This window comes from Chelon labrosus (assembly GCF_963514085.1).
Source record: "Chelon labrosus genome assembly, chromosome: 14".
Taxonomy (NCBI): domain Eukaryota; kingdom Metazoa; phylum Chordata; class Actinopteri; order Mugiliformes; family Mugilidae; genus Chelon; species Chelon labrosus.
Window position 1 is genome coordinate 26,444,756 of NC_140347.1, and position 23,922 is coordinate 26,468,677.

At 42.5% G+C, this 23,922-nt stretch overlaps 1 protein-coding gene across 2 annotated transcripts in view; it reads left to right on the forward strand.

The window, feature by feature from the left end:
* Positions 1–23,922, forward strand: part of nkain2 (sodium/potassium transporting ATPase interacting 2) — a gene marked incomplete at both ends in the record, with an annotated part of 77,676 nt that overhangs the window by 16,925 nt on the left and 36,829 nt on the right. For both annotated transcript variants that reach the window (XM_084559783.1, XM_084559784.1), the window contains one exon: positions 23,214–23,351. In XM_084559783.1, coding sequence (XP_084415909.1) covers positions 23,214–23,351 — 138 coding nt within the window. The remainder of the gene's footprint in view (positions 1–23,213; positions 23,352–23,922) is intronic.

Consider the following 23,922-nt stretch of genomic DNA (forward strand, 5'->3'; position numbering starts at 1 on the left):
CTTGCGAAAACAGGTATTTTTAGGTATTCTCCAACTTGTAATTGATGAAATAGTCTGTTATAAAATTGGCAGGAATAAGCGCAGAATGGCGATCAAAGAATTTAAGGATTTAATGATACAACAAATGAAACTCTTGATTATTTTATTATTTTACTTGTAGATTCATTATATAATTGTTTAATCTTGTCCCTCATTTAATTAGCACACCAAATACAGGACTCAGAAAACAAAATCCCCCTTTCTTTCAAGTTGGAGTTCTGTTTCTAATGTTTATGGATAACTCGGATATCGGGCATGAAGATCGCTTTCTTTTTGACAAGCGCATTTGTGTTTTGAAAACAGAAGATTAAGCACATCATTTTCCAGCCCTGGTACTTGTTAGCCTCTGTGCCTTGGTAGCATGGAAACACAGCGGCACCGAGTTATGTTGTGACAGAAGCTCTCTTATCTGCGATGGGTCACATTTTCACGGCTGCCTGCCAAGGTCTTCTGTCACGTCTCCAAAAGCTGCCATTATTTTGATCTATAAATATATTACTTGGCTCTTTGTTCCCTCAAACACACACACAATCGAAAGTGCATTGACATGCAAGGCACACATCCGTATACACACACAGACATGCAGATCCAGCCTTGTTCTATGTCTTGTTATTGGAAGTCAGAGAACCCTCGTCTCCTCTCATGGTCCCTGAAGGCACCATTGAAGACGAGTTTTGTTTCAGTTTTGAATCCCTTTAAGGAATTGAGAAGGTATCGGGCGATGCGTGAGAGCAGAAAGAGCTCAGTGTTACACTTTCATCTTTACCTGTAATCATTTTTTCCTCCATCGCTCATCCCTCACTCATGTCCTCTTCCCCTCTCCCCTTCCTGTCCTCGTTCTCTCCCTCAGTATGAATTGATTTAGTCTTATTACCTTACACACCTGCCCTCTGGTTTGGCTCCACTCTTATCTCCCTCTCCCATAGACACACATATAACATCTCCAGCCCTGGATTTTTTTTCTTCTCTCTCTGCTCTCACTGTCATACTCACACATACACAAACACACGCAGACACAGTAATCAGATCCGGCAATCTCTTGTATTTTTGAATACGGCAGCTAAAGCGAGATATGGATACAGTGTCAGCTTTCAGCCTGGGCTCCGTATCAGCGTATCAGCCAAACTACATTCACGTCTCACAAAAATAGAAGCACGGTATGTTTTTGAGTGTAGGAGACATTGTGGTGGCAGTGATGTTCAGCGTGTACGTGTGTGTATGCAGGGAGTCCGTATTATGTATAGAGCAAATGAAATATGACTCACATGACCATTTTAGACAGTCTCACTTGTCAGAGTGCCTCATGCCCACCCATCTCCCTGTCCTCAGACTTTTCACATTGATACAACAGCCTCGTGCCACATCTAGCTTTGCCAGAGAGAGCACAACGGTTATTGAGCTGTGAAGTGTGAGGAGTTATTTTGTGCATTCAGTCTCTGGAAATAAAAGTTTCATTCATTTTCTACATAGATAGTGTTAAGTGACTGGCACTTGGAGCACTTCTAAGCATTGGTTGTTTATAAAACTCACTCATGGTTTAATTAACTTTAAAGTATCTGGTTCTAGGAGTGTTGTCTAAGTGTTGCTAAAAAATGCTAGGTAACCACGCCTTTTATGTTGTGTGTTAGTACGAAACGTCCATCCACTGAGCTCTACCCTAAAGATGGCTGCCTTTAGAAAACAGACATAGCTTCATATTTTTGTCCCAAACTGCATCAGTTAACAGTGTTGTAAACTACTCACCCTTCACCTCTCTGCTTTGGGGATTGAAACAGTCACCTACGAGATATGTGCACATCCAAGAAGAAATCGTCTCTCGATAGGGGTGGATGATCTTTATTTCACATAGCAAAGGCCGTTGGGTCCCATGGCTTGAGAGGAGGGGCCTCTGTGGATCAGGCTTGTTCCAGTGCATCCCATAGATACTGTTCTTGATCAGTTCGGGATCTAGTGAATTTGGCCAGGTCAACACCTGGTGCTGTTCTTCATGTTTTTTGAGTTGTTCCTAAAGCCTTTTTGTGTGCAGAACATTGCATTGTCACAAGATGCTCAATGTTATTCACTTCTCCTGTCCACTGCCCGCCCCGTCCAGTCTTATGTTGCTCTACCTGCTGACCAGTCAGCCAGGTTGCTGTTGTTCAGGTCCTCTGTGTCATTCTGTGACCTCTGCTGCTAGTCCCCTGAGTGACTCCGACTCCAGCATGTTGGACTAAAGCTGGCGATGGTAGTCAGCTGTCTCATCTAGGGTGGACTAGTGTGGTGTTGTCATTATGCTCTGCGGCTTTGGTGTAGCAACACACGTACCAGTTCTCCATTTGGTGCTGGTTCTTGTTGGCGTAGCCTTCCATTTTCAGTGGCTCTGGGTGAGCAGATGAAGGAATACCGTTGGCAGCTGCAGTCTAAGATGGTGGATTTGTGGTCCATGTGTAGGATAAGAGCCTTGATGAAGAGGCGCTGAATGACATTGGCCACGGCCTACAGGCTGCAGGTTGGGAAACACAACATGGAAGCTAGCTAGCTAACAGTGACAGAGCTTTAAAAATAAAATATTTACATCTGGTTAGATGTTTTAGAATATAGTCAGAGTGAAAACAGGATACATATGTTTGTGAATTGGTATTTAGTCTTGATTTGAAGTGATAGGCTTCATATCCTGTGTTCACACTATTGGCAAAAAGCCAGCGATATTAATCTAAAAATTGTCGTCCAACAGTTATTTCTCTGTGATGGACGTGACACTTTATTCTATGGGCATAACATAAATATACATTAAACCACCAGTACAACATTTTTCTTCTGTCTTGGGGGAGATTCTGTTCACAAAAATCAAAGTAGATTTGTGTGGATCCAAGAGAAATTCTTCAACTCTCAGTAGCGGTGGACTGTATCTTGTCAAATTTGGCACGTATGATGAGTTTTACAATTTATATATGCTTTGCTTTATTTGCAAACCAAAACAAGCACTTCAGATGCTGTAGTTGCATTTAGGTTTACATTTCCAGGAAGCCGTATAATTAAATTCAAAGCTTTTCAAATTATACATATAAATGCCTCTTTCCTCCTGCCATTTCTTATCGTGGAGGCAGCAGCTAGTCTGGAGACGATGATGGCATTGTGCTTTTTTTTCCCCTTATCACCTTTTCTGGAGGTAGGTGTGTTGGCGCTTTCTTAAACGTCCCTCACACTCTCGTTTGTGTTTTGTTTCGGGGCGATAGAAGAGGTTGGTCGTGTTGCCGCCTCTGGCTACAAGTGTTGCCGCGTTGAGTCAGCTCATAGTTATACATTCAGTTTTTCAAACCGAACCAAGAGACAACGCTTTGTCTGTACTGCTGTCTGTGTTTATTCAGAGACATTGCCTACAGTGGCAGGTGCACTTTGCGGCTTGGCATTTAAAATTAGTTTTATACTTGTGAAAAAATCATATCACGATGCACGTCTACCAGTGTGCGGGAGTTATTATATTGCCCACGTTGATGCACTTCTGGCCAGCAAAAGTTTTACTGAAAGACATGAAAACTCATGATGTGAACAAACTCGGACACAAAGACAATCTCTCTCCTTGAATCCGACATAATCATTCACTGAGTCTGATGAAAGCAAGCCAATATCATTTGGCAATCTGTAGGCCTTTTGCAGTGGAGGACATGATTGATTGAAATAAAGGGAGACGGTGCGTAATGCCGACACTGTCAGCTGTCCAATCCCCAGAAAGGATTTTATGATTGATGGCAGGCAGTAGCATTTAGAACTCTCACACCTCTGCACTGCACTCTCAGCACTCACCGTGATTACATCTGAGTGTGTGGAGTTAGTGTGTATTGGGAGACACACACACAATAGGAGTAGAGCAGTGATGTTTGTGTGCGAGCCTGCATGTGCGGGGTTGATTACAGTGTCAAGCGTCTGCCTGCCTGCATGTATTTGTGCGATGTTTAAAGGTGATGCTGCAGTCTGTCCATGTGTGATTTTGTGATTGTGTGTTGCTGTGGAAACCTGAGTGCCAGCGGTGATGATGTGAGACTAAAGGAGAGAGGAAGGCAGCGAAGGACAAGTGAGGATGTGGCAAAAAAGTGGGATAGGTGGAGGGAGTAAGGGAACGAGGGACGCATAGGGAGGGAAAGATAAATAAATGAGCACCAGGCAAGGTCCAGAGAAGAAATGGAATGATGGGAGGATGGAAGGATGGTTAAATAAAGCTGCAGCAGATGGGAACAGGGAGGCAGGGAGGTATACAGTGGAAGAAGGGTGTAATGAGGAAGAAAGAAGGAAAAGAAGTAATGATTGAGCAGAGTAGAAATATGGGTCATATAGAGGGAAGAGAAAGGAGGGGTGTAGAGAGAAGAATGCAGTGTGTTTCCCATTTCTTGTGGTTCCTGGGTCTTACCTAATGTGGCTCCTGAACTTTTCAACAGAGGTCCCCACAGTGAGTCAAGAGTGAACCATAATCCTAAGTTTTTTTTTTATAAATCCTTCCCCAACCCAGTAATAAAAACTACATATTAACAGCTAGAGTGCATATTCAAATTTGTTTTAAAATCCCTTTCATTGCGCGACTAGCTCCCTACGGCTACCAGAGGCTTCCTTGCAGTGGACCTTTCCAATGACAGAAAGCTTAAACAAGTTTAGACGCTTAAACACTCAATCTAAGTGTGTCAACAGACTGATTCTATAGTAAATACACAGTAAATCTCTGTGACACCTGCACTTTATCCTTACACAAACTTACTTTCTTAGTTTCCCTCAAGAGCAAAGAAAGAAAGGTTCATTGCTTTGAGCACACCAGTTCTGTACTTTAGCTTAAACACAGTTAGAACAGCTCTGGCAATAATTTAGATGGAGTTCAGTTCTATTGAAAAGTTTGTTCACAAGTAACAAAAAAAAAACAGTTTTGCATACTTAATATCTCAAGGTCCAAATCATTTCTATGGAAAGTCATGCTTGCATTGTTCCAGCTCTCTCCTTGAGTAATGAGACTGGAAAAATGATTGGGTTGTGCTTTTTACAAACACTCAACAAGTTATTTTAGATTACCAGGCACCCACCAGCCCCCCCCCCCCCCCCCCATTAAAAATGCAGATTGAGATCCTCAAAGTGATTGTGAGGCATAAATCACTCTGTGTATGGCTGTGAATGGTGTGTGTCACTGAGTGTGGTTTCAGATGTAAGGTCGGCGGCGGGGCAAGCTGAAGGCAAACTGAGACTGCTGTGTTTATGTGTGTGGTACAAGAGCACACATCAGTCCAGGTCACGTGCCATTTGACTAATGTGTATTTGTGTGACAGTCAGGTCACTGACTTCCTGGGTCCTCATATCAAGCCTTAAGTTTTGACCACGTCATATTTCTTTCCCTCCTCCGTGCACCTTGGATGTAGGTAATATACCTCCTACTGTGAGGCCTCACATACTGTGTATAGCCGCCTGTATGTTCAAGCTACTAGTAGAAAGCGCTTTGCAGTTCAGTTCTAATAAAAGTTGCAGAGTTGTGGGTGTGTTGGTTTGTCACTTCTGTTGGCAACATACATAGACACTGTCATGGCACACTGAGGTATTTCCAGCACAGTACACTACAGTTTGACTTGAGAACATTGGTTTGGTCTCCTATCTACAAGATGGAGTTAATATACGTTAATTACTTTTCTGCAATTGTATTGTGTTTACAATGCACCTGAACGTCACAGGTTTGTTCATGGGGTCCTTGGCTTAAGAAAATGCTTTAGTGTGATGTTATATGTGTGTAAGATGTACACTACAGTACTGAAACGTGCTGTGAATATAGGAAACCCTTCCAAAATGTCCAATGCAAATAGCTTGTGTGGACTTAGTACAGCCAAATACCCAGAGAGCATTTTGCGTTCATCATTATATACAGTGCTGTTCCAATTGCAGAACGACTGTACATCGCTGTTACTTTGTTGTCCATCACCAAACAATTTGATTGGCTTTGCAGATCTTTGCCAGAGCATAATCAGGTCCCAACAGAGCTGTTCCAGACTAACGTTTTGCCACAAAAAATAAATAAATAATTGTTTGTCTGGCTTCCAGGCTAAATATCTGATGCAGCGTTTCTATATTGTGTGGTACAGCTAAATTAATCTGCATTCTCTGCAATGTTCTTGGTTTTAGAAGCTAAGCTATATATTGATACTTTCACAGCTAGTGAGCAAACACCTGCAGCCGACGTGCTAGTTATTGAGCTCGCACTAGTAAGTAAAAAATACCCCGTAAGGCTCTGTTGTTCTCTTCACTCCTGCTTTTTGTTTTTTATTGTTTATATTTGTTGACCATTTTGTTCAGTTAATTAACTCCCTCAGGTCAGTTAGCAAATGTTTTAGCTTATTGTTGCTTATGGCGCGATGAGTTCACACTTTTTTTTATTCAAGGAATATATCATTACAGCTATAATCTATTGTGGTGCTGCTTATAGTTTAATACAAGTAGCTGACTAATTACACAAGCTTCCTTCTTTTTGGATACTCTGGTTCTTTGTCTCCTCAACAGTGCAAATTAGAAGATGGAAGCTTATCTAAGATGAATTGTGAGTTCATGTGATGTGGGAATATTAAAAAAAAAAAAAAATTCTCAGATGGGATTATCCGGAAACAGATATTCCCATCTGAGAATATATAGTTGTTGTTAAAATGCTCAAAACACAAAAGAAATACAATATTGTCTGTAGCGTCCATGTTGTTTCCACCTTCAGATGTGACACATGAACATGAACACACTAATGTTAGTCGAGCTTCCCATCCGTCTGAGGAGCATGTGATTGCACTAGAATTCAGCACAAAAACATGAACAGATTTTCCTGTGCGAGTGAATCTAATAATCATCCTGGTTATATTAGCATAAATTAAAACTGTCATTGTGACTTGGTTTCTGGTTCTAGTATACTTGTTTAATTGTATACCAGGTAAATTTCGAGGCTCAATAAGTGAAAGTTCACCCATCGCCATGTGTCCGTTCTTATAGTTGATATTATGCACCGTACTGTAGTGCAAATGGTAATTGGGAAGAGAAACATTGAGAAACATCTCCTGGCTATCTACTGATCAGCCTGGCAGCTCCGCCAAATTCACTTCCTCACTTTTTGCCTCCCAATTTTCACAAAAAGAAATTACAGCTTTGAAACTTTACGATTCCATCTTAGAATTGGATATCAGTATCAAATTACCTTGGCTTCAGTTTCCTTTTCTGTGTGGTTATCTTTAAAACATGAATCATCAGTGATTTGGGACCCGTCTCAGAATTGCCCTGCAGAGTTTATCTCATAAGAACCATCAGTCTGAGGCTAATATTGGATCCGTAGTTTTCACCTCAATAAGACAAAACCCACCAATCATCTCTGCACGCCTCTGTATTTGACAGCTGCCTTGGTGCACATGAAGGGATTTATCTATTTTATTTTTAATTTGTGAAACGTAGATGATTTGTATTCATGTGGCTGCCAGGCAGTAGCATCATATTACTTAAGCTAGAGCACCCTGAAAACTTTATAATGCATTTTAGAGATCACCCTTCTTTTCAGTGCTTATGACTCCTTGTAATGCATTTGATACGGCTGCAAGCTGGTGTGAGTGTATGTTGTGATACGTTTGTTAGATGGAGAGAGAGACACAAACCCAACAAACCCAAGAAACTGTCTAATGGAGGCCTTAAATAGTTCCACTGAGCCTATTATAACTCTCAGATCCATGTTTCTTACACGTGCCATTTAGTGGTAATGTCATTTTCATCAAATAAACATCCTACTCTATTTGTGAGGGGGATTGCAAATTAGTGATTCAATCTTAATATGACTATTAATAGAGGAAACAGTTGGCAGTGCAGTGATCAGAATGATGCAACATGGCTTTGACAGTTCTGCAGCAACGCTGATGCAAAAATCCAAACAAACCAGTGCTGCTAATGATAATTACATTCATTTTAAAACAGTAAAGTTTAACATCATTTCACAGTCCCTATCTCAAATGGCCACTAAACCAAAGTGCTAACTCCCCTGTCATGCCATTAGGTTAATGAAAAACCAAGCAGACGCAGATACACACAAACAGACACACACTTGGATTTCCTCTCCGCCTGTGTAGAGAAAAAATGTCAGTAGTGACTTTGTAAGAGCTTTCGGACAATGCTGAAAGTGCGATTTTTGACTGAAAGAGCAATAGATTTAAGAGGTGTGACAGCTGAAGTGGTTAGTTGGCTTGGAGAAGACACACACACATATACTTGCGGGATTAAAGTGAGAGATAAATCACATTTGGGAAAAAATTAGGACCTGAGCACAACAGAAAAAAAGATAGTAGCGGTCAATTTTTTAAGGCGACAGAAGCAGACAGTGTTTATGTATTTATGTGGCCCACAGCCACGTGAATGAAGTGGATGTAAAATTTTACAGACAAAGGAGGGAGATTTGTTAACATGGCTGCCAAAAAGAAATGATCGTTGCCAGAGAAAGCTTGTTGCAGATAAGTTTTCCTTCTAATATTTGTTTGACCAAACTTAAACTTAACAAAACGTCTGAGAATGAAAATTGTAATAAAGAAACAGAATTTATAAGTGAACAGCATGATAATGTAAAGGTTGGTTTGTACTGCTAAAACTGATCTACACAGAGCCTATGCAAGACCTTTACACTGTTGTAAGCGTTTATACTTGTGCGTTTGGGTTTTGCCGTCGTCATATCATGAAGCTAAACTGTTAGTTGGTGGCTAGTCAGCTGTGTCGAGTTTCTCTGTCTTCTTCAAATAATGATGGCATAGAGCGGCTCGGGTCGTCAATGAACATTGAACAGCTGTTGATTTTACTGGAATTACTGCAATGCAGAAAAGGGAGAAGATGTCCAAGTAGATGATGTCGGAAGCAGAAAGAATGTGAATTTTCTGTTCTCGTCCAGCTGCTGAGAGATGTACAAAGAAATGCATTTCGTACCAATCACATTTGGGTCTGCGTTGCTGAGTCAGAATCAAAGGTGAATAACGTTTGACCATCTTGTGGCAATGCAGTGTTCTGCTGGGAAGCAAGGTGTTGACCTGGCCTCCATATGCCCTAGATCCCAAACTGATCAAGCATCTGTGGGACGATCCACAGAAGCCCCTCGTCTCAATCCATAGGACCCAAAGCCCCCCCCTCACACACACACACAGACAGACACCACAGGACATCACAAGGCCCATGTCCATTTTCTGATGAATCACAGTTTTGGAGGCACAAGGGAGACCTACACAATATTAGGAAGGTGGTACATAAGTCCAGAAAACCAAACAATACAAAAAATCTAAATAGTAGATAAATTGTACAAATTGTGCGCTAATAAGTGTAGTTAAGTGTGCATGTCAGGCTATGGTCTAAATCTGATGCAGTAGCATAAAGAAAGATCCAGTTTAACAAGGACAACAAGGACACAAACCCCAGTCTCCGAGCTGAAAGTCCACCATTCACTTTCACTCTACTTGTCTCCCCTCAAAGAGGAGGTTGTTGCTCTTCATAGCACCTCACCTGTCTTTAAATTCCTAAACGGTCATGCATGTCATTTCTGCAAACATCAATGTATGTCACACTGGACGTCAATTGCAGTTAGCTTATACTATTGATTACATATAAGGGTCTTAAATGTAGGCGGCAGCTCTGCTATCATGTAGACAGACTCATGCATTTTACACACCATAGGGTTTCATATAAAGTACAGAGGAAACAATAGTCGTCATTTAATCCGTAAATTGTGCAAGTTGCCATTTCCATTGTCTTAGACGTAATGATGTACCACTTTCCCCAGTTTATTAATCTATTTGAAAATTATGTAAAAGTTAATCGGTCAAAACAATCAACATAAAACCTCAGCATGCGTTCTGGGAACTGTAATGGCCGTGTTTGAGTATTTTATAGGCTAAACAACTGCTACAGTTAATAGAAAAAAACACAAGACAGAGTAATCAATAATGAAAGTAATTGCTTGTTGCACCCCTAATACAAATTATGTTCTGACCTAAATTTATTATGTTATGACTGTTGTGAGGAAGCACCTGCAGGCCCGTTTTATCAGATGACTCAGTTTCTATGAATATATATATGTACCAGCTCCTACATGCTAAACAAATCACAGGTGCATTAAGGATGCATTGATAATGAGTGAGCTACAGGTCACCTTGTCTGGCTCTGTTATGGAAACCAGGATGCCAGCAAACAGAGACCAGGCTAGGTCAGCTGAAAACACAGCCCTGTTGTAAAGCGCTGTCTGTTATGCCCCTAGTAGCAGGTAGCCTGCCGATAGAAAGCCGCAGAGACCTCCAGATTTACAGCATCATAAATGGCTTAAGTGCAATCTGCTCGTGGGCGTTTCTGTACAGTAAACACACAGACGAGCTTTCATGTCCACATGCACCGGGAGCAAGTGCCGGCTGGATGTGCTCCACTGGCGGTGAATGGGCGATCAGCAATGAGGCCTCAGTGATAGCAGCCGGAGTAATATTATGGAAATATGGCCACATTTTCTGCCTCATAACAGTGAGCAGTGAGGAAATAAAGTGCCCGGCGCCCACTGATGCTATGAGCGCTAGGAGCACAATGAAGCTCATTTAAATGAGGTGACGAAGATGGTCTGCAGTTCATTGTCAGCTGGGACACCACAGGTTCCTTTCATGTCTCCCATTCAGCCCAGGACACAAAGTTAATTTAGTTTTAGACACAGATAAAGACACAATAAGCCACACCGATCCTGTTGTCTTCTGACTTACTGGAGCAGCTGAAGCATTTAGGGAAATAGTTTGGCGGTTCTAAACAACATACCTGGCTGTTTTCAGGCTGCGGTCGGCTCTCAGATACTATCAACTAACAAGAAAATCAAACCCTTTCAAGTTTTATTATTTTTTTATTTGCTCAAAATAATCCTTTTCACAAAAAACACCAATTATACAACACACACCGATACCGCTTTCTGCTTGTGTATATACATGCACACACCACAACCACCAATGATGTGGTTGATTTCATTCAGCTCCCGAGAGGTTATTCTGGGAGAGGGAGAGGCCAATATCTACTTACCATTCTGTGTGTGTGTGTGTGTGTGTGTGTGTGTACATGTGTTAATGTGTTTGTGCAGTCTTAATGTTTCTTAGCCCGCTGGGCGTCCATCTGTGGGTTTATCTGGTGTCATTTCCACTCCCACTTCACGCACGTGCACACACACACACACAAAATTTGCTAAGACACACTGCATGCACTGCCATTAACTTTGTGTGTTCGCGCACAAAAAAAAAAAAAGGAGGCAAAAACCAGGACGGTACAATGAACCGCACGCATTAAACATGCAGACACGGGCGCACACACATGCACTTAACACACATGCGAAATGAGAACCCCTGGGTACGATAGAGGTGCCTCCTAATACTTCCTATTTATCATGCAGCAGTTGAACTAACCAGCACACACACACACACACACACACACACACATTTTATTCTCATAAAAGCACTCCCTGCATAGATCGGCCATTAAGATATAAGAGTGTACGAACGGAAAGCCATTGGTGGGCTGATAATTCATTTACAGATTGACTGAGGAGGGATGCTACTGCGTTTGTGTGCATGTGTGCGCTGAATAGTGACACAGAAACCGATTAAGAGAGGGAGGGAAGGACGGAGGTGTGGGGTGAGAGGAGGAGGAGAGAGCGAGAGGATGGAGAGATAATGGAAATGGAAGCAAGGAAGAGAGAGAAATGGCAATAGGAAAAAAAAAAGAGGAGAAGAAAACATTGAGCAGAAAGGTAGACAAAAAGACAGAAGAAGAGAAAGCTAAATTGACAAGCTAAAAGCAAGAGGGAGGAGAGGAGGTTTGTGATAAAAGAAAGAACTAAGGGGCGGGGGGGGAGAAAGGGAGAGCCACTGGGAGGGCTGAGAGATAAAGAAGGAGGGAAAAGGCAATAAGCAGAGGAAGCTGAAGTCATTAAGGAGCCAGGAGAAAAAGCAGGAGAACAAAACCGTTTTCACAAATTGTATAACTTCTGACATCTGTTTGAAACCTCAGCGGCTACATAGTTTCCTGCAAGTTCTTCAGCGTAAATCGGGGGGGAGGGGGCTTAACAAGGTTTTACCCCAACAACAACTCCAAAATCTATTATGAAGATTTGAATAATGCGTTGGAAATACACATGTAGAGAACCCAATCCCCTTCATCCTTGAGCTAAGTTTTGTACTTCACAAGTTTTGTCCATCTCTGTTGTCTTCTCCTTTCTCGTGTTCTTTTCCCCAAAATCGCTCCAGTTTAGATCAAAGCGGCGGAGCAGATAAAAACATATTGAGACAAATCCGAGCATTTCACCCTTTCTGCCTTCCTCTGATAATGTCAGCGTTTCTTTGGTCTGGCCGGATCAGACAGAAAAAGACAATCTGACAGACAGACAGAGTAAGAGAACGCTTTCAAAGGCAAGCAGTGGAGAGACAAACACAGATGGACAAGGTTTTCATCAAAGACATTAAAACCGCTGCTAAATAGTCTGATTAATAAGGTGCTGATGAGAACATGGAGACCAGACAGGGTAGACAAAGAAAGGAAGGGAAAGGGTAGGAAAGTAGACTTGAACAAAACAGGACAGGTGCATTTCTTGAGATGATGTGTATGATATTAATCATAATCAGTTGGTCAATCATGGTAAATGATTGTAAAGAGCTTCTGCTGCAACCTGCAATTATTGCTAATGACACATTCAGCTCAGTGTCAGCACACGGCGACGCGCAGTCCAACGCACACACCACGATCATGCACACTCAGATGCACACACATGGTCTTGTTTGAGGCAGTCTAATGATATCTGATTGATAGTCTGAGAGAAGTAGAATGTCCTCCGGCCCTGTGTGCTCCTGTGTGTCCATGTTGTCCTGCTGTTGTTTTGTACGTGCGCTTAGCTGTGTGCATTCCCATTTGTGCAGATGCAAGTGGGTGTATTGTTGTGCGTGCACCATTCAGATGTCACCGCTATAAATAACCCTCATGCTGCCTTTATTTTGGGATGGGGACATTCCATCAATTATGCCTCACAGTTAGAGGTTAGATTTTCTTTGACAAGCAAGCAGTAATTTGATTTGGTGAATGAACATTACCATCCATCCATCCCTTTTTGCCTGCTTATCCAAAGCCGGGTCATGTTGGCAGGAAGCTAAGCAGGGTACATCATCTTCCCCAGCAACATTTCAAGCTTCCCATGGGGCATCCCAAGGCGTTGCCATGCCAGATGAGATATGCTTCTCTCTCCAGTGAGTTCTGCCTACCCCAGGGTCTCCTCCCCGAAGAGTTTGCCCAGTAAACCTCCAAGGGAATCAGAGTCAGATCCCTGTAAAGCCTCAACTGGTTGCTTTAGATGTGAAGGAGCAGCAGTGCTACTCAGAGCTCCCTTTGGATGTTCGAGCTCCTCACTCTATCTCTAAGGTTGAGTCCAACCACCCTGCGGAGGACATTGATTTCAGTCGCTTGTATCTTGGTAAATAGAAAGCGTACCACTTGTAACACTGTAGCAGGGTTTAGTGTGCCTCTAATGATTTCAGTTTTCTAGTTAGCACAATCCAGTAATAATTTGAGAATATCCAAATTTACAGTTGCAGAATATTATTTCAGCCAGGCTTTTTTTTATTGTTGTTTCCAGGCAGAGGGAGAGAGCGAGAGAGAGAGAGAGAGAGAACGGCACCCAGCTGACAGAAAAACAAAAGAGCAATGGCAGAAATAGATAAAGATAGAGGGGTGGACAGTCACAGACAGAGAGGGAAGATCTGTTGAAATACCAAACTGATTAGCCGGTCTTTCTGACATTTAAATGCCACGTTTACATACAGAAATGTTTCCTAGGAATATTAATCACTCTAGTTAATTCGCAAAGAGATGTGAAATGGATCCTTGGTGCTCGTGGCATGAGAGACAGCGACAGAGGGAAAAGGAAGCGGCAGATACAGATGGAGCGTTGACAGAATAATGTGTTAGTAGTATTAACTGCAATGGTACAAGAATAGGAACCAAAAGAAATTGTTGGATGAGTTTTACGTCTTACCCTTCTTTATTATCAGTCCAAGGTACAGATATCTTGATGGCTTCCAAGCCCATTGTTGTTCAGCAAACCATGATAAGACCAGCAATACATAATACATACCATTTATTTAATGGCTTTTACTCACAGTGCCATAAAGGAGCTGGAATGCAAACATTTTCGGCATACACAAGGTTGTGCCATCGTGTAAAATTAAATCTCTGGTAGCGGCATCTTTTAAGTCAATGGTCCGACCATAGCACAGCCCATTGAGTTAACAGCTGAAATCACGTTGTCTTACTTGAGCATCTTCATCTTGACTGCTGGAATGAAGCAAGATCTCAACATGTGGCACAATGGTGTCTTATACTTGTTTGGAGTGTACAGGAACCTCAGTGTATAACAGCTCTAAAGCACCTCGCCAGGGATGTTCCTAGCTGAGGATAAAAACAATCAGAGGACACAAAGAAGAGAAGCAGACACAGTAACAGATTAGGGAAATTTCCCTCAGTGTTATTTCTCACTATTATGCAGAAATAAGGTTTGCGTTAAGTCTATTTGTCTGTTTCTCCAATGACATTCCATTTGAGTATGTCGGATTTCTGTGGGATCCAAATTACAGTTACAATTTGTTCAGGTACCGGGACTTATTATTGCAAATTAGGTAAGAAATGGATTTTGCCTGTGGGCCAGCAGTTGCTCATCATATTTCTAAGTAGTCTGTCTAGAGCTGTAGCATGAAGATGAGTGACCGTAATGACAACCTATGAGTGCCCCTCTGAAGCACAGCCTTCATTAACACGCTGCCATCTTGATCCATCTCGGTTGTTCCACATGACACATCAGGGTACTTACAGGGTGTTGCTAACTGGCTAACACTGACTCATTCATCTCTCTCCATCTGTTTACAGCCATGGCAGCCATATTTATATAAACTGACATTATGGCGGGCCAGCAAAAGTTCAGAACAGATGAACCAAATGCGTATAATCTGGACAGGGATAAGTGCTCAGCCAGTATTTAGAATAGCAAATATTTTGGGCACTTACGTGCGAGTTAGCAGTGGACTTGCCATGAGGAGGAGAAATAATTTCTCAAGTCTGAGTTCTGTTGGCCTGTTTTGGGAAAAGGAACATTGATTAAGCTGAGCCCTGGAGCATGTACAGTACTACTTTAGTTTGTTTGGATAGGTCAGAATAATACCATTTGAACTCGGGGGTAGAAACCGCCTGGAGTCATGGCCTTGAACCTCTTCCAATGGAGGGAGGTGCTTTTGACTTCTGCAGTTCACACAAGCTGCATTTTGGTTCTTAAAAATAACTGCCTTATAACTTTTGACTTTTTGACATAGTCATTCCAGTTATTTAACGTTATTTTAGATGTAAGAATTTATAGACTGATCAACCTATGTGGGAAGTAACCTCTTCCCACATTTCTTTACTGCATGCCGTGTGATGTTCCTTCTGTATCGAGGAGCCTTCCTACTGATGTATTTAACAGATGGTTTTCTTGTCTAAAAGGTTAATTAAAGCCCAAGTTAGCGATGTAAACTTAAGCTCTTTGTAATAAAGATGTCAGTCTGAATCAATAACATCGATTAACTGTGAAGTCCAACAATAGATCTTTTCAGCCATGAAGAGCCAAAGAAAACCAGCTGTATGAGTGACAGTCTCCTGTGAATCACTTTTGAATGATTTTTGTATCTAGATTTAATTCACCTATATCTGACAAGTCATGATTTCACCTGGGAAAAAAGGTCTATCAAAGATCTGCATCAGACCGTGCATTTCTAAGGTCTTCTGATCAATGCTTATTGGTTTCTCTTTGCTCTAGTCTTAAAACGAATGAAGACCATACCTTTGAAGCCTCTACCTGTAGACTTATAATCTAAGGCTATGTGTACACCCATTTAAACCGAGACCTTCCATCCTAAAAATGGCTCTTGGTGGTTTTGGAAATTATCAAAATTAGAGATTGTGTCACTCAGTTTGGTTCCAGCATAGAAACATTGGTACTTTCACAGGTTTTCAAAAATCCATATTATTTTAACCCTTGTGCACACCTCTTCAGGCTCACCTCTGCGTGCAAAGCTACAAATGATGAAATGCTCACACAGAACTAAGCATTACTCTGTATCTCCCACCGCATCTCGGTAATCTTGTTCACAAGCCCCTAAGATCGGAAAATTTGGAAGGTGCCCCTCGGGGCTCGGCAAGAGCTTAGCCCAACTCTCCTGAATGTTCATCCTGCTCATGCCAAAGTAACACAGCATCTGTATGAGTCACGGGCAATTTCTCCAGTATTAGAAGGCTTATGACCATCATCTCAACGCCAGTGGTCATCCTTGTAATGTTAATTCAAGTGGGACTTTCACTCGGAGTTGTGTGTGACTAAGGACATTATGGCTATTAAAGATATGATTGGACAAATGTGGTGACAGTGAGCAACTCTAAATGGAGGAAATTGGATATTTAATGGAGAGATTTTCACCTATGATCATTATTGTATCTTTCCATCACTGCCCTTCTTCTATTTCCCTCTCCACCATTCGCTCCCACTCCTTCGCTCTCCCTGCATATTTTTCGTTTCTTTTCACGTCAACCTTTTATCTTTTTCCTGCTCGCTTTAGCTCGCCCCATCCTCCCCGCCGTCTTTCCTCTCTCTCTGAGCCCTAAGTAGCCACAAATGGTCCCTAATAGCCTCCAATGGAGATGAATTGATCGTTGTGTGAACCGAATCGATAGGAGATTGCTTTTGCTGTACACAGTGGGATACTGCGCAGGCAGGCGGCCTTAATTAAGTTAACAGTAAACCACGATTGCTTCAGAGTTTTATTAGGAGAATAAAGTTTACGATGATTATAGAAACTGAAAAGGATACAGCTTCAGAATGAAAGCTGGTGAGGAAGAAGCGGCATGTATTTACTTCAGTGTGAGTTGCTGCTCAGTCGTGATGCTCCCTGTGTGACTCATAAAGCATTTTTTGGACGTTTTCTCACTTCCTCTGCATGTTTTTCTCTCCACTCCATGCCTGCTACTTCTCCGTGCCACCTCTCCACCTCTCCTTCGCCATCGCTTTCTCCAGCTTCTCCTCGCTATCTATCTCCTCCTATCCCGCCTGACCCGATCTCCCTCTCCGCGTCATCCCTCTTCCCTTTCCCTCCCTCTCTGTCGTCTATAATGGGATGAGCAGCAGAATTTGATCAGCAGTTTTCTAAAGGTCACAGAACCAAGTGAAGACTCTCAGCCAAAGAGCCGAGGGAACGAGGGGAGGGAAGGATGAAACTGAGAAAGGGAGGAAGGCAAGCGAGACGGAGAGAAAGAGCCAGGTAACAGGGTAGCAGGTGGAGTGGAGGACACAGGGAGGAAAAGGAGGGGAAGCTGAAGAAGGAAATGCTTCGTGATGAGAAGACGGAAGGTGGAGATGGAGACAATGGAGGGAACAGGGAAGGGAACAGAGATGGGAGGGGTAAGGTAGTGCGGTAATGGAGGGAAAAGAGGGAGGAGGCAGATGAGGTAATTTGCTGTTTTATGACACAACAGATCTGGTAACAGATGAATGCAGATTAAATATGCAGGAGAGGAAAAGAGGCGATGATGAGAAGAGGAAAAAGGTGGGGAGCAAATGAGAAGACGAGAGTGAGGTGAGATTGGTCAGGGAAGGTGAGAATGCAAGGAAGGGGGGATGGAGGGGCAGAAGACGAGGCATTTTCATTTTTCTCACCCACTGCCTGTGTCTCATCTCTTTCTTTCTCCTCTGTAACAGTTGGTTCTTAATCACCCTTCTATCCCCTCTCATCAGAGCCCGTGGTGTGTCTCTGACCGTCCCTCACTCTGTTATTCTCTCTCCCCTTCCTCTGCTTAAGATAAAAGACACTTTTATCACTCTCCACTGTCTCGTAATGGTCTCACAGGGCAGATCCCAGAGCAATAATAATTCTTTGATATCAGTCTATCATTCATTACCAAATAGACCAAAATATTTCCCAAACTCACTAAAGACACTCTCTTCCTGTTTTATCCTCCGCTTCTCTACTGCTCCTTTCATCAGCCTCCTCGTTCTGCTTCGCGTCTCTCTCTGCCGCTGCATGTCCATGATGCGTCTATATATACAGAAATATAAAGTAGTGTTTTTTTAGAAGTGCCGCACTGACCTCCATAAATGATCAGATTTTGTCTCGCCTTGCGTTTTTACTGAATCATTTAACATGTTGTCCGGTGCTTTCATGTCTCGCTTCGATGGGGTGATTGTACTCCAGGGTGTGTCTACGCACGGCGGCATCGCAGTTGGGTTGGTCCAACAGGATGCGCTTTTGTGGGCAAGCGCAAGGATCTGAGCGACTTTGACAAGGGTCAAATTAGCCAACTTCCAGAAGGCGGGTCTTGCATATTGTTCTTGTTATGCATCTGTTTCCACCTACCAGAAGTGATCCAAGTAAAGACAGTCAGTGAACCGGTGACAGGGTCGTGGGCGCCCAAGGTTCATTGGTTGGCTTGTGTGGTCTGAGCACAATTTTTTAAAAGCCTTAATGCTGTCTATGATAGAAAGGTGTCAGAACGCAGTGCGTTGCAGTTTGCTCCGTTTGGATATGCTTAGCTGCGCGGACCGGTGAGTCTTCATGCTACTCCACTGCCTGAAGCCCCTAAAGAACCGGACCATGGGGAAATGGAAGAAGGTGGCCTGGTCTGACGTGGATTGAGGGCTTGATTATAATCTCCTCGGGTGATGTGCTTAAAACAATAACACGATGTACTTTAACAGGAGATCAACTGTCATATAAATTCAACAGCAATCAAGATTCATGCTAACCACCTGTCCAAAGTACAAAACCACCTCCCTCTGTGTTTTTGAATAGCAAAGACTTGCTCAGCTGTCTATGTCTGAAACATCAACTTACCTTATCCAAAAAGCAGAAAGTCTCATTACTTTATTTATCTCACAGGGTGAACGTTAACTAGCAACTACTGGGAAAATTTGTGGGTGAAAGGTGTCACTGTTGTTGGTGGTGGAAAACCTGTCTTGTCGACTAAGCCTTACACAACTGGCAAAACATGCTAAATGCTGTAAATGAAGACAAACTACTGGTATAAGAAAAAATATAAATATGTGTCATACATATAAATATGCCAAATCACAATTTTCAAAATAAAAAAAATAAGTGATTGATTGTTTAGACTGAGTCGAAACAACGAGCGGGTGATTGCTGTTTTGTGCTCCGCCAGTCGGTTTACTTATTTAAATTCAGCACACTATGTTTTCTGCGCTGCTACCAAACCAAACTATTTTGGCCACAGTATACAGGAATGGGCAGCAGAATATTGATAGATAAGCTGTAGCTCTTTACTCTGCATTTGGGAAACTTATGCTAAGAAGAGCGCAAGCATCAGTCTGTGCTAACAAAACAGTAGGTGGAATAAACATCCTCGGCCCCTGAGGGATTTTGTTCTGGCAATAGACGGATTGACAGAAGGCTGCATATCAAGTTGTTTTCTGCGTTTTGTGAACCAAACTCAAACAGAATCCCACCGACACAGTGCACCCTGGATGCACTCACACATGCATTAAGTGCATTCAAAGCAACGGGCAACACCTAATAAACCAACACATATTAAGACTGGTGTGCTGTGTCCACAGTTTATACCTACAGCAGATAAATAACCTGAACATGTCCCTGGCCTAAGCAGCGCCACTGAAATGAACATCTCTGTCGGAATCTTCAAAGCGCGTCGCAGCAGATCCCAAAGGACCCGGGTAGTCAGCTCGACGCTCCACCTGTACACCGCACAAGCTTTCATCAGCTGCACACATCTCAAAACCTCCGCTTATGTAGCTGGGGCAACTATTCTCCGCGCACATCTCCCCATCTATATCCCCGCGGAGTCAAAGTTGTTGAAAAGCCGGGGGATTTCAGACCTTATCCGAAAGCCTCTTCTCGTTTGATCCGCGGAGAGGATGCAGGCGTTACGGTAAAGGAGGCTATAAGCACGCTTCGTCTTTTGTCTGACGGGAGAACGGAGTGACCGAATTACAAAGAGTGATGTACTGAAGCAGCTGATGTTAGTTGTCCTGCAGCTGAGCCGTGTAATGAGAATTTCACATGAAAAGATGAGCGCGGTGCAAAAGAACAGATGGTCTGGATTTGAATATTGCTATCACTGGTTCCTATAGTTCCCAAATCAGAGCAATAAACACCACAAACAAAATAAGCAAGTCCTTCATGACTGACCGTTTGTTGTGTGCAAAAAAAAAATCTTCATTCCTTCTATCCCATTTTCTCCCTTGCACTTGTGCTTGTGTAATTTATAGTATGTTTTTGGGTGTGTGTGTGCACCCCAGCTGGAGTGAAGACTGTTTATATTATTGGTGATGAAAGAGGGGCCCCCAGGGGACTCAGTAATGGGCTGGGATGCCTCTGACTTTTTTTTTTTTTTTTCTAATGGCCTCTGCATGGGTGTGTGTGTGTTTGCGAAAGCGGCACAATTGCGGCACTATATAATTGTCAATGGGAGGACACACTTTTACATAATACAATGAAGCATACACACAAAGAAACGGGAGAGACTGAGCCTGTCCCGCGCATAAAGGCGCTCACACAATGAAGCACAATGTCTCTCACTCTCTGTCTCACTCACACACACATTCACGCATTGTGGCGCCAGCTGAGCCCAGTGTGTCCAATAACAGCAGGTGCTGTCAAGTGCAAGCACAGCAGACCTGCCCTGACATGGAAGCACACATATACACACACACGGGCGGATGCACCTATGTCGGCACACGCTCATTCATAACAGCCTCCCCTTCTTCTTGGGTATCTTGCATTCTGTAAATCATATTCAAAACTAAGCTGTCTGATCAGTGTAGTTCATACAGAGTCACAGTTATTCGGTGCGTGTGTGTGTATACCTACTATGTGGCTGTAGTGTTGCCATATGGCCCCACATTAGGGCACTAGAAAATCAGCCATCCAGAAGTGTGTGCGAGAAGAGAGTGAGACTAAGAGAAAACCAAACCTCTGATTTGTTGTGTAAGCCGTTGGTGTTTAAACACTTCTAGTGGATAGCGCGCAGCAGTCAACGTTTGTCTCCTTCGGGCTAAATGAAGCTAATAATTCTCCCCTTAACTTTCTTTTCTAGTTCACACCTCGCCTTTGTGTCTGCCTCTCTCTGCATCTCCCTGCCTCCCCCTTTCTCTCGCTCTCTCCCTGTTAATATATTTAGCAGTGCCATATCATTCGCTGTGCTGACTTCATTAACTATCTCAGCATGTGGCTGCAGTGTCTGAATGATAATAAACACACACACAATCACACACGGGCCTGGCAGCCGAACAGTAATGCATGTGTAACTGATTACTGCGCACTTCATTATGATAAAGCATTTGTGATTTATGATATTATGATAAATAGCCTATGCCTCTCTGCCCCCACACACTCTTCAGCTGTTATGGGACAGACTCAACAATCTGAAAAATCTCAGTGTAAATTTCTCAATTAGCTGATAATTATTTTGTCTTTAAAATGTTGCTCCCTTTTGTCCAGTAATTTCAGTCTTATTAATGAATATTCAGTTAACTATCACATACTGTAGGAGGAAAAACACATCAATACACATTTTTTTTTTAGGAGGTTAGCCATGGTTAATGTTTAATGATTAATTTTCTGGAATTCAAGTTGTTTAGATATCCTAATTGATCTGTTACAGTCCTGATCCCGAACCAATGATTAGATTAAAAACTTTCTTGCCTCGATCATGTGTGCACTGTGCAACTGCATTAAGTACAATAAAATCAGTTCCTTTGGACTGTCAAACATTTTGTTAGACAGTTCAATAGCCTCCAAGCTATTCCATAATATTTTAACACTGGCTGGACGGCTTTATAAAGATTTATTGCCGACTTAGATGCCTCTACTAATATCTCTGTGGTTTATAGCTTAACTTGAACGTTCACACTGTCACAGTGTTTGATTCGATTCGATTCACTATCAATTCGCTTTGAAATATTGCGTAAATTCCACAATATTTTCCCTCTAGTTTCACATCGTGCACGTGGCTTCGCTTTTGTGCAGCTCTTCTCTTCTGTTGCTGTTTGTTTTAAATCCCGTCAGCTTCCACGCCTGACGGTGCTCTCGGAGTTGTAGCTTCCGAAATGTTGCACGTCTCCCTCACATGTGGGCTAATGTTGTCGCGAGATTTGTCACGTAGAGCCAGTCTCGCGAGACCGCAGCGAGATTTCTATCTCTAGCAAGAGTCTGTGTGAGCAGCCCATGCAGAACAAAAACACATCTCCTAACCTCTTTAGTCAGAACAGATCGGGCCCTGTCGGTTTCAGTTATCAGTTGGATTGAGAGGGATGGTGTAAACCTTTTGTAATCTGTTCAACAGGAAAGTATTAGATACAATAGCCGTGTAAATGATTGATCAGATTATCTCTCATTGGACTGAACGCACCCTGGTTGAATAAACCTCTGTGAAGTCGGCACCGCATATGATGAAACTGTGTTGAAAATACTCAGACACAACTAAAAATCCAGTGCAGACAAGAGTCAGACACAGCTCCTGTTCTCTTACCAAGCTACATACTTACGCTCCGGTCTTCTGCATTCACATAGTCTGTTTCCTGGCATTATTAATAACATCGTGTTTGGGCTCGAGGATACTGTGCATTTCTTACCTATCATTACAATGTGCATGCATATTATTCATTAGGTTCAATTTCACCAGTGCAGAGTGAGTCAGCACCAAGGGGGGCAAATGTTTGATAAAAACAGACAGAAGCAGTGCATGCAGAAAACGTCTCAGCTCATCTCTGTCATATTTTTCTATTGAATCAGTTTAGTGCTGTGTACACTTTCTGCCAGTATATTGATGCTCGACGGCAAGCAGAACCACTTGGACATGTCAGAAAAAGTTCTATTCTAATTGATGTTTTAGGGCGTGCATCTTATCACACATGTATCTTAGTGACCATTACATTTGATAGTGACAGTGTAGACAGTTTAGTTGGACTCTCTGATTTCAGTCAGGTTCAAGAAAAGATTTCTTTCCCCATGTGAACGTAGCCAGCGTTGGAGGCTTTCTTTTTGTAACAACCCACAACTACAAAATGTTTCACAGACAGCAGAGGTGCCACTAATCTCTCCTCTTTCTCCTCCTCCTCCTCTTCTTTTGCTCAGGTCAGCGTGTTGGAGCGTCAGGTGATAGATTTCCTGGGCTACCAGTGGGCTCCCATCCTGACCAACTTCCTACACATCATTGTCGTCATCCTGGGACTCTTCGGCACGATACAGTTCAGGCCGAGATATGTCACCGGAGTGAGCTTCGCACACACACACACGCACACTCACTCAGGAACTCATTGGAAAGTGTTATTCTATGTGTGGAAACAGCCTCTCATTAGGCGGCTACATAAAATAATGAGGGCTGGATCCTATTGGAGTGACAGTTTAATGGTGTTTTTTTTTTTTTTGTCTCACTGGAACTGAGAGAGGAATTTTGTAGTTTTCAGTGCTTGGCTGGAGTACAGCTTAACCTCTCCTCTATGCTGAAAACAGTTTATACCTGAAATACACACACACTGAAATAAAGCTGAACCAATGTAATAGGAAATATCACCATGTCTCCATTAATTATTTAATAATGGAGATTGTGTGCTGTATATATATATATATATATATATGTGTGTGTGTGTGTATATATGATCACTTATTATGTATATTGTAAACAATGTTGTGTATACAGAGTGGGTGGGAGTAGGAGGAACTTGCCAGGTGGAATTATTTGTTTCAGTTATGGAGCTCTGGCAGCTGTCGATGAAATAATTTAAATTTCGGAAAACTTGCTGTAGTTCTCAGAGCAGCTGGAAGCCTCCACACGGCGGCTCCC